Source organism: Equus asinus, chromosome 1, assembly GCF_041296235.1.
Source record: "Equus asinus isolate D_3611 breed Donkey chromosome 1, EquAss-T2T_v2, whole genome shotgun sequence".
Lineage (NCBI taxonomy): Eukaryota > Metazoa > Chordata > Mammalia > Perissodactyla > Equidae > Equus > Equus asinus.
In genome coordinates this window covers 173,922,408-173,934,616 of record NC_091790.1, presented here as the reverse complement: position 1 = coordinate 173,934,616, position 12,209 = coordinate 173,922,408, and the positions used below count along the sequence as shown (strand labels likewise).

Here is a 12,209-nt window from a genome sequence, read left to right as displayed (position 1 = left end):
AAACAAAACAAAACAAAAAGCTGGGCCACTCAGAGTTGATACATGGTACACAAACGGCATCTCTGCATTTTCCTCTGTGGGCCATCTCCTGCCCTTCCTTGATTGCTGTCGCGCCTTTGTGGAAGGGGTGAAATGGAACTGGGAATTAGTTAATGGACACCTCAGGCCCTCCACAGTGAGGTCCGAGGCATTACACTGCTGCCTTCTATCTCTGACCAGACACATTTTCTAGGCTCCAAGTCTACTGGTGCTGTGCCCATCAGTGACCTGCCACCTATACTGAAGAAAGAACCAAAGAATGGACAGAAGGATGGATACATGAACTAATTAATTCCCAATTTTCCCAGCTATTTCCAATGACCTTTCCCCCTACCCACGACATAGACAAGGATAGAAGGTAATGTTTGATATTTGGCTTGTCTATGTTGCCTTTTCAAAGAGGATCTCAGAGAACTTTATACAGGGAGATTACATGTAACAGTGAGAACTGGATTTGAATCCCAGCTGGATCTTGTCAAAATGTATGGGCCTTCCTCATGATGAGGGATGAAAGGTGAGCAACGCACATACTGCTCGGCACTGACGGAGCTCACCTAGGGTAGGAAACAGAGGATCCAATGACCACGAAAGTAAGTGTGAAAGCTCCCCCTGTGCTGTGCACATCGAAGAGGGGAGCAGTGGAGGTGACACCTAAGGATGAGTCGAAATTGACCAGGTAACAACTGTATGACTTTGGGTGGGTCATTAATCTTGACCAGGTAACAAGTGTATGACTTTGGGTGTGTCCAGTCTGTCCATCTGTAAAAATGAGAATACCACGGACCTCAAGAGGCTGTTAAAGGGACTAAGTGTGAGAGCAGAGATCAAGGTATCTAAACACAGTGCCTGACTGCTCAATAAAAGTTAGTTTTCTCTTTACCTCCCTTTTCTACTAAACCCGAAGTTTCTACTTTCTCTATCAGGTCATACTCTAGCGTGTAAGTAAAAATGGTGCTTGTTTGTAAACAATTAGAAGTGAAAACAACAGAACAGAAAATTATCATCAAAATACAAATTTTATGTTCTCATTTTGACTAAAAAGTAGGTAACGGGCCATAAAGGCTGTCTGTCTTTTGTGAGGCATTTGGACACAACAATAAAGAAAATTCAAAAGTCAAAAGCCTGGGTTCTGATCCATATTCTTTCACTATCTAATTATGTGGGGTTGAGTAGATCACTTTCCCCTGGTTAGATTGAATGATGTTCCAATCCAATTCTGAAGGGAAGTTCTGGAGTTTTACAGCAGATTCACTAACTTGTAACATTCTGTTCCTGCTTGTACTAGTACTGTTTGTAGCCACGCTATATATTATATACATATGTGTGTAGTGTATGTATGTATGTATATGAGTATTTACACACACACATATTCATGTTTCTCTCAAAGCATTTCAAAGTCTTAATCATCTTGGTACCCCCAACACAATGCCTAGCACAAAGGAGAAACTCAGTAAATATTCACTGAATAAATAAATGAATAAATTAATGCACAATCAGGAAGAGACAGAATTTTCCCTTCAAAAACTCAGGTGGATCCAAATTATGGTCAGTCACTGAGACTGATAACTGAGAGGAGCAAGCTGGTTCTACTGGGCAGTAGGTGGGGAGGCATCGTGCAAGATCTGGAGACCGGCTATTGGTGGAAGTTAGTCATGACCAGGGGACTTCAGCTGACCATCGCTTTCTCCCAAATTATAAAATTTAGCCCTAGATCTATGGGGTGAGGGGTGGGGGAATCTCTCTTTAGCAGTCCAAAAGGTGCCAGCTGTTCGAAGGAAAGGTTTGGTTAGAGGAAATGCCCTAAGGACCATATTGTACAGCAAGCAGCATTTACCATTAGGTTCAAAGAGAATAAATTAGAATCATAATCTCATCCTATGCTTCAACAATGGGCCATTTTCTACTCTCAAAGGAAATACTCTGCCTTAGTCCCCCTAAAAACACCACCTTCAAGTCTTATACATTATTTAGTGAATTCTTTGGGGAAAAAAATCTCCAAAAGAAAATAAAGAGTCTTACTTGGTCAAGTGGAAAAAATTGAAACAAAGAAAGGCTAAGTGATTTACCCCACAGCATACTAGTCTTCTGATATGTAGAACTAGAAAATTAAATCTTAAAGTTCACAGATGTGGCCAGCAGACTACCCTGTGTCATGTGTTATAAAATAAACATAGCCAAAACAGAGCCTTGAAAATACCAAGGCAGGAGGGAGATAAGGCCACATCAGTAATTAATACAGGTAAAACAGAAGATGTGCCACTTCAAATAGGGCCCCATAGGGTGCAATACCATTGTAAATAAGACTCAGTTCAAATGAGGTCCCTTATTCATATTTGCTTTTTATATTCAACTCATACCTGCAGTGGTGTGCGTGCGTGTGCATGCATGCATGCACGTATGGACAACCAGAACCGACAGTGTTTAACATAAGTATAATTCAGATAAGGTGGCAGCTGTGTAATGAACTAAGGAACATATTTTTAAATCTTGTAAATTAAAACTTTTCTCCTTTCTTGATTATCTTGACTTTGAGGAACATATTGTGTAATTTCAGGGGCTGAGGCAGTGATGAATCAAACATTTTAGAAACCTTTGAAATGCTGATGTATTTGTGGTTGAGGACTCAGTGTTTTTTTTTTTTTTTAAACCACCATATGTTTCAAACCCAAACAATCTCTGCCATGAATCAGCTGGACTTTGGGGTTTTATCAAAAATGTGAGTTATTTAAGCCTGATTGGTGGGAAATTCATTTAATCCCACAAGATGACTAATGCTCCAACATAATAAACTCATTAAAAAGCAAAGCAAAATATAGCCCATCTCCACCCCTAACCAACACTTTTGACAGAAGTAAGAATTTTTTAATCTCTGAAAGACTAAAATAATACTCATTTTTAACATGGAAGGTGAAATTGGGTACTGTTACCTTCCTCTCTGAATTGCTTTCCTAATGAAAAGGGGAAATTGGAAGGGAGTTGGGGAACAGCCTTAAAATTCAGAATGAAGAAAAAATGATGTAAAGGAGAAAACCTAAACTATGAGGCTGGAGATGTCAAAAGGCGCCACCACGTGGTGCCCTAGAGGAAGCGCAGCTTCCTGCGCTCAGGGTAAGGCTGTCTAGGGGAGGCCCGCTGACCTCTCGAGAGGGAGAGGGAGAGCGAGCGGTCCACGTACTGCAGCTGCCCTCAGCGCAACTGCCCTGAAGCCCACCAACCTGGCCTGCGGCGATGGCATTCAATATCATCAGTGCTTCACAGTTTTCAAAAACTGGGTAAGTTAAGTAAATACCACTGTGAGCAGCCGAGTCCGAATTCTAATCCAAGTTCTCTGATTTAAAATCCAGAGCCTCCATTTAATTTAACTTAGAATGCACACAGATCTAGAAGTGATATCAAAAGATTGCACACAATTGTCTGAAGTTGGAGTGGTAATTCTTTCTTCTAAATTGCATGACAGATTTATAGCTTTATTTTTAAAAAGGACCAAAACTGTTCGTAACGAGAGTCTTTTTCTAAATATATACTATTATATACACATACACACATATATACACATACATATTTATGCTTGTAGAAAATATAATGCTTGCCGTATAAAATTGGAAAAATACAAATATGAAGAAAAAAATCACTTATAATCCACTTAAAGATGTATTTATTTCTAGTCTTTTCCTTTGTTTACATATAAAATTTATTTTTTGTAAAACTGGGCTCATTCTACATTTAAAATGTTTTAATTCAATATTCAATAACAAAAATATGATTCCATATAGAATCATTACCTTTCTAAACCCTAGAGAAGGAATAAGTATACCCCAGTGCGTAAGTAGTGATGCAAATTGTGGGCTTCCAAGCAAATGCTTCAGAGATGACTGATCCTCTTATCCTTAATCTATTCGGGAAAGGCCTACACAGCTGCTAGTACAGGTGAGAGCAGTGTAGAAAAAGTGAACTTGGGTTTACATCCTAGCTCCTACCAACAGAGGCTGCAGGACATCCAACAAGTCGCTCATCTCAATGAATCTGTTCCTCTCTTGAACAACTGAGATGGCCCCCTCTCAGAACATTATCAGGAGTAGTACATGAAGGAATGGAATCGCAAACCCTCTGTACACGCAGTTATACAAACATTCCTCAAGGTTCTTAGTATTCTCCCAGGCAGTTAGTACCTAGGAAGCACTCTCACGGTTCTCTTTTCAAAAACTGAACAGCAGTGTAACTTCCCTGGAGTGATCCTATTTACCTGTAAGGATCAAATGCAGAATTTCCTTTTCCTATAGGTCCCTGACTGCCTTGTCATAGTGTTTTATGTCTAAAAATTCACCTCCTCTTTTTATTCTAATAAAGTGTTCTGCCCATCTAACTTGAGGTGATTACATTCCCCCAACATTGCTACCCTGCATGATTTTGGAGCTCACTGTGTCACTTCACATTTCTTGAAATCTCATTGTCCTTCCCAGTTGATCCAGAGCATCTCCCCACTGTTATTTGATTATACAGGTAACTGATTTCTAAACAGAATTTCCAGTTATTCCTCATGGAATTTTTATTTTTTTTATGGTTATGCCATTCCTAACACCATGTCTCTATCACTTGTTGCCCCATCCCTCTTCTCATCCTTTCTATTGGACTAGTAACTTTCTTATCAATCAGATCCAATTGATAAGGTTCCATTACTCTGTTTCCAAGATGCCAATCTACAACTATGTTCTTATTTGGCAGGCCAATTTGTTCATTTAATTTTTCCACAACTAACACTAGGAAGGCCTCTCATGTTCAATCTTGTTGGGCTTTTTCTGTCTCTTTCTCATGTTTAAATAAAAATTCCTTTCGTCTCGTCTGGATAGAACACCTTAATTGCAACAATGAGCCCCAGTGAGACAGGACTGTATACATGCCCACACACGCCCTGAGTAGAGTGTGCTCTGTCTTAGCATATCCAAATACCAGGACCAGGACACCTGCAGTGTTATTCCACTTAGACAGTCGGGGCGGGAGCACTGATCAAGTCAACATCCCTCAAGGTACAAACAGTAAATTATTTCAGTAGACCAGCTGTTAATTCTCTAAAGAAATATTCTCAAAACAACTAAACAAAAATCTTTCAATCAACTTGGGTCTCACCTCTGTCAACCTACTTTACCCACTCCTCCTTGGCTGCCCCCCTCCCTTCCTGCACCAGTTTGGACTCCTGCTGGGTTAGGAAAGGGCAGGAAAAGGCAAGAGCAGAAGATCATCAAAATGAAAGTGAGAGCAGCAAAGATTAAGCAGAGTGAAAGGTATTAAAAAGACATTCGTTTGTGAGGCTGATCAGAGTAGGAATGAATTAAGAAAAAATTATCAGAAGACTCTAATATTTGTTTTGCTTCCCCATAAGAGGAACCCCCCGCCATGCTACATGTTGCACTTGTTTTGCTTAAATTATTTATAAAAGAGTATCAACACACATGTTGTCCAATAATCCATAGTCTTGGGCCTTTTCCCCTAATTTATATTCTCCCAAACAGTCCCACCACTTAGCATTTCTTCACACAGGGTCCTTGCTTATAATACTGTCCTAACTCTTCAAGGTTTGGTTCAAATCTCATATAACCCATAAGGTTACCCATGACTGCTCCACCCCATAGACCTCTCCCTTCTGAAAAATCCCTGGGCAGCTGATACATGCTGCTGGTTACTCCTCCCAACTAGACGAGATGCTTCTTCAGGGAAGGGAGTATGTCTCACCCACCATTAGAGCCTGTTCTCCTTACACAGAATGATGGTACCTAGCACGTCCTCAGACTGATTTATCCCTACACCCATCTAACAGGCATTTATCCATTAACACACAGATGCTACATCTGCCACGAAACACTAGGGTCCAATGGCCACCGCTCTGGTTCTGAAGCATAACTGCTGCTTCTTTGTGTTTGGCCAACCTAGCTCCAGCAGAGGATAACTGTGGCTCTTTAGATAACCATCCCAGAGAGGCCATCCAAGTGGTAATCAGAGCCCAGCAAGAGGTCTAACCCCATGCCAAAGATTCCCATGATGCTGAGGGGCTGTCCAGGTCTCCAAAGAGAGTTTTCTAGAACAGTCCAGATTCATCCCTTTCATTGTATAAACTTGCCTTTTTGAGCTGTAGAGATAGCATCACCAGAGGAAAACCCACCACCACTGGGGAACTGGAGAGCCTAAGTAATTAACCATCTCTCACTGATGGACCATCACAGACAAAAAGAGCTATAGATATGCAAACTTTCATTATTCATCATGAATACTCAAGGAAAAACAGTTTTAGCATCTTTTCATGCTCTTAAAAAAATGTTTCAAAGAAAGAAAATTACTTACTGCCTTCCCATGTACAATGCAAAAGATTCAAAGCCCCTTCCACCCTCTTCCAGTGTGCCAGATGAAAGAAGGCATATGCTATTGCTTCACTGTCCCCTCTCTTCAGGATATGTTCTGGGGGTAGGATTAAGCTTTTCATTTCTAGTAGGTACTGAAATAAAAAAGGCAGGAGACAGATGTGTTAATACACAGTAATTTGGAATTCAATATTGAAAATAGAGAGGTTGATTTCTCTAAAGTCACCACTCATAAGCATTTCATCAAACCTGCAACCTCATTATTGCATTTGAAGGCAATTACTCAAACATCCAGCAATTCAAATTTTGCCGACAGATAATTAGCCTTGTACTAGGTTCCTACAGTGAAGATCACAGGCTTTCAAGCTAAGATGCTCTAATCAAAAAAATATACATAAACTCAAACAGCAAGAGGGAAAATTGAGACAACACAATAATTTGGTATAACTTTGTAACCAGAATGAAAATATATATAACAAACACAAAAATGTTAAGACGTCATATGACTAAACCAATTGCACTACAGACTTGACCAGAGATTGACCAGCACTGTCCATTATTTTTTCTACACAGATCTATCAAGGAGAAAGACCTAGTCCTGCAGAAAGTGCCACCCATCACTGCTACGATGCTGGAGGGAGGAGGGGTGGCAGCCTGACGATAGGAAGACCCAAGGGAGAGGAGCAGTACGGACCCCAAACTACAATGTTCTTTAAATCCTTTCCCAAAGACTGCAGGGTTCTCAGTTTACACCTCTTCATTCCTATCTTCTACAAAGGAGATGGGAGTATAGAGCAAAAATGGATATTCTTCTTGGGGGCTCAGAGAAGATGAAGTTTCCGTTTGCATTCTTTTGTTCTTACTATAGAGTAGAAAGGGAAGCAATTTAGGATGGTATTTCATATTTGCAAATGTCTTTGCTGGCCGCATTCTTCCCTGTGCTCCACTCCTCATTATCTCCCCTCCCAATTCATCCCCAACACACATACACATACACCACCACGAGCCACCATCACAACAACCCATTCTTCTCCTGTAAAATGGAGATTAGCAGCCAATGGAGGGATGTGTTTAATTAAAATGGGACACACAGCAACAGGAAAAGTTATGAGAAGAGATGTCCAACAATTTTAATGTCAGAAACAAAACCATCTGTAGATTCACCTGTTGGTGGAAATTCATGAAAGAAGGTGAAGAATGGAAGAATCCTGGTATACAGAATGGAGATTATGATATACTTATCAATGCTTCATTACCATCTCGCTGTGAATTTATCTGCTTTGGACACCCGGGTGCAGTTGCCTTTAAGCTTCCTCTCCCATTGGCAAACTTGGTGTCAAGGTGTACAGCCCAGCAGGCACTGGGAGGACAGTTTTTTCCCTCTTGTTCAGCAAATGAAACTTTTCTTGCTCTGGGTCTGATATTTGAAGAAACCTCCAAGTCTCAGACCTTAAAGCAAGAGAGTAAGGAAGTGAGAGAGCCCACCCAGAGAACACCAGAGAACGGTGATATGGCTGTCACACTTCAGGGGGTGGGTGGGATAGAAGGCCCTCCTTCATGGAAAGACCTCTTCCCAGGCTGGTCCTTGAAAGGTGTTTATTATTTTGATGGGAACTCCTCAAGCATGGGCTCCAAAAGAACTTTTTGGTCATATGCCTTTTTGAATTCTACTATTTACTGCTTTCCTCCTCCATCTTGTTTGAAAACAGTACAGTACAAAAATCTTTTGGGAAGAATACGATCTTGAATTACCTAGTAATCTAACTAGCACTATACTTAGAAGGAATATCAACTATAATATAAATACACAGGTGAATTTTATGTTCAAAGATATTTGGCTATCCTCTTGTGATTTTCTTACCTTAATAGAAGCCACCGTACTGTTTATGTTGTTACTGCGCACAATGATCTTAAAAGACGCCAAGGCTATGAGTCGTGAGAAACATATATAACTTGTAAAGTGCTATGAACTGTATTAACTGTTTCAGAGTAAATTAGAGGAGGAAGACCGTTTGGTTACTCTTAATAATCACCAGGAGAACAAAGGAAAGGGATAACTTCTTGCCTAATGAGAGCACTAGAATAAGATTTTGATTTCTGAGTTTCTAATAACTATTTATAACCACCCTGCCTACCAAAGAGTCAATTTTTAAAGAAGGGTCATGCCCTATGAACTCTGAAACAAACTAAATATGAAAACCACTAGCTCACGTGTCCCAGGTATACAGAAACCTCTTCAAGTTGCTGTATAGAAATTAAAGTGCAAACTACCATTCCTTTTATTTCTATGATTAGGAAAGGCTTTCAAAGTCATTTCATTAAGCATCTATGAGAGGACTCTTCTCTTGGCCTAAGGAACATTCAGGAATAGGAGCACCTGAGAAGAGCCTGGTAGCCACCCACATTTGTGGGTAGAAGTCAAAACAAACTACGAGGGGGCAGGGTAGAGGAAATGTGTGTGGCGGGGGATTTTTAGAAAATTAGCTACAAAGGGATACAATAGATCTGCACTGTCCAATACAGTAGCCTCTACCACATGTGGCTATTTAAATTTAAATCAATTAAAATCAAATAAAATTAAAAATTCAGTTCCTCAGTCCCACTAGTCATATTTCAAGTCCCCAAGTGCTGACATAGTTAATGACTACCATATTGGACAATGCAGAGACATTTTCTTTACCACAGAAAGTTCTATTGGACAGCACTGCTGTAGACAACGGAAGTTTCCAATCTTCAAGTAGCTAAAGCAATTTTTAACATGAAAAAATTTTACAGATGCCCATGATAGGAATTATAAGTATAGTATCTATTGATTGAAAATAGACAATATGGCAAAAAGCTACAATAAATGTAATAAAACAAGAATTCACTTAAAAGCATTGTTGGCCACCAGGGCATCTACATATATTTGGACTATAGTTGTACACATGTGTGTGAGACAGATGGTTTACTCAGTCTGCAGGCTGAATGTGCTACATATGGCTTCAAGGACATCATCCATAGCCCTAAATGTGAGCCGTGAGGCAATGCTCCATTTCTCCTCTGAGCTCCCTCTCATCTTTGAGTATGTACTTTTCACACACCACCTTATATTAGTTATCCACGTGTCTTTCCCCGCAGCTGAATCGTAAGATCCTCAAGAGAATGAATCTCATTCCCAAGAAGTCTCTCAAAATGTGCATCCCTGACCTCATCAGCCCCGTGAGGCTAACCAGAGCAACTCACCAAGGAAATGGAGCTGCCTTCTCGTTGTATCTACTTCATGGCAGAAATAGGTTATGCCTATGAAGGAGATTTATACTCCTGTATAGTTCCAAACAAAATGTTGGCTCCAACCAAATGATGAAGGCTAATAAAAACAATGTGTTATGTTTTTGGCCAGGCTTAAAATGGCTGGCAAGATCAGTTCTCAACATGTGCAACATTTAAATTAGAAAGGCATGGAACAACATTTCACATCTTACTTGTCAGGAGAAAAATAAATGGAAGAGGGCAGATCCCTATCCACAAGTATGCAGAAATCAATTAGAATAACTGTAGCCTGCAAATCAGAGAACACTCACCCCCTGCCTGTCTGTAATAATTATTGACTTCTATTAGCTAAGCCAGCATTCTATGCTCTCTTGCCTGCCATCCTGCCTCTAACTTCCTTCCCAGATTCTCAAATCACATTGATCTTAAAGCACAGGCTTCTAAAAGTTTCGGAAGCAACTTTTCAAAATCCATTTGTCAGACCTTGTTCCTTACGCCCAATATAGGAACATATAAAGTCAGGACACAAAGAGGAGCTGAGTAGTGCCTACTTATGGAGGTATTTGAGCAGAGGCTGGCTCACCTGTCAGGAAAGCTGCAGGAGAGATTTCGCCCATCAGAGGCTACCCCAGGCGACTGCTCAGGTCTCTTCTGCTAAGGTCTTAAAATTCTATGGTAATTTAAGTAAAAATGATCCCAAAGTTATCCTTCATATAGATATTAATGCCAATGAGTTAATTCATAACCCTTTTTTGGATTTTTAATACCAACAATAGAAGTCATATGAAAATCATTAGTAAAAATATGGGAATAAACAAAATATGAAAGAACATGTTAATTAAATTACTGCACAGTTAGATAATGGCCATCAAGTTGCTCCCCAAATCATGTAGTGGAAGAATATTTATTAGCATGAGGAAATGTTCATGATATATTACTAAGTGAAAAAAAAATATGTATACCATACAGATTATAATTTTGGTAATAAAAATGTATATGTAAGCATTAAAAACTTTGAAAGGTCACAGACTGAATGGCAATGGTAGCTAAACATTTGATTTTATAGGAGATTAATTTCTTCTGTGCTGTACAAGTTTTCTATAAGCATTATCATCTACACGTATGTGCACATGTATGTACGTATATATGTAATACAAACCCATGTTCTAGACCTGCGTCAAAAACACAAAAAGTGAACCACACAAACCAACCAGAGATAGCAGTTCTTTGTATGTCTACAGTGCTTTGGTGGAACTGGCTCTGAAAGGGGCTGTAAGCTCAGAGAGGATATTTTTAAAACATCAGTAAAGAGTTCAGAGAATAAAACTAGTGCCATTTGGAAGGCATGCTACATATTCTGAGTGTCAGTGTTGCCTACTCCCTGCACTCAATAAGACACACGCTGGAACAGGACAAAAACGTCAAAGGAACAATGGCTCACTCAGGTCATGCTGCGATGGGAAACGAGGTGCACCAGGCACCCTGCCTCCCCTCCCCTCTTCTGCCCTCTGCCACTATGGGCCACTGTTTGAATCCCAGCTCCGCTATTCTGCTGTGAGACCTTGGACAAGTTATTTAATCTCTTTCAACCTCAGCTTGCTTATCTGTTAAAATAGAATAACAAAAACACACACCTTGCCAGTTTTAACTTTTGAAGATTACATAGGACAAAATATGTAATACATTCACACAGTACCTGGCACATAAGTATCCACTAAATAGTAGCTATGTTTGCTAACAAAAAATTGAAGTGTCCACATTATTGCGGAGGTAAGTTGTGTTTTTTGTGTCTGTGTGTCCCACAGACAATTGAGTCTCTTTCTAGAGATAATTCAGCAATTTTATCGTAGAAGCAGATCAGCTGAAGAGAACTGGCTACCAGGGGTCACCAACTGACCAATATGGAAACAAGCACAAAGCAAAGCTGACCCGACAGATTAAACCCAGTGATCTGTAGTACCACTCAGGGATCCTCTTCACAGGGTAACTGCTTCTTGCTGGTTCACTTATTTCTTCATCAGTTACTTTGCTTCATTAAAAAAATATGAGAGTGCCCACAATGTATCCCAAGGAAAGATATGGGAGTGCCACTGTGTACCCCAAGGGCACAGATAGGGCAGTACTCACAGTGTACTCTTATGACACACCTATGGGAGTGCGCATAGTGTACCCCAAGGACACAGGTATGGGAACATCCACAATTTAACTCCAGGCATGGACATGAACCAGGTCAGGTCCCTACCCTGGTGATCCTTAATCTCTGTAGGAGTATAGCAGTGTGTGTGTGCGTGTGTGTGTGTGCGTGTAGAGACAAAGAAACAATAAAATCCAACATGAAGGCTGCCTTAGTAAGAGGTATATACTTAGTACTAAGGAAGCAAATGAGGAGCATTGTCTCTGAGAAGGCTTCAGAGAAAAAGGAAAATATGAGTCAGTCTTATTAAATAAACAAGAGTTTACCCATAAAGATGAGGGGAGAGGGAAGCCACTGCAAGCTTGGGCAGTGGGACCAAAGCATCAACCCGCATAATGTGCTTATAATCTTGAGGCGCTTGAGTACTAGCATGA

The 12,209-nt window shown here is 40.2% G+C and overlaps 1 protein-coding gene across 18 annotated transcripts in view; it reads right to left on the bottom strand.

Moving 5' to 3' along the window:
• Positions 1-12,209, bottom strand: part of ST7 (suppression of tumorigenicity 7) — a 250,563-nt gene that overhangs the window by 13,893 nt on the left and 224,461 nt on the right. For all 18 annotated transcript variants that reach the window (XM_044762524.2, XM_044762587.2, XM_070512249.1 and 15 more), the window contains one exon: positions 6,373-6,523. In XM_044762524.2, the coding sequence (XP_044618459.1) occupies positions 6,373-6,523 (151 nt within the window). The remainder of the gene's footprint in view (positions 1-6,372; positions 6,524-12,209) is intronic.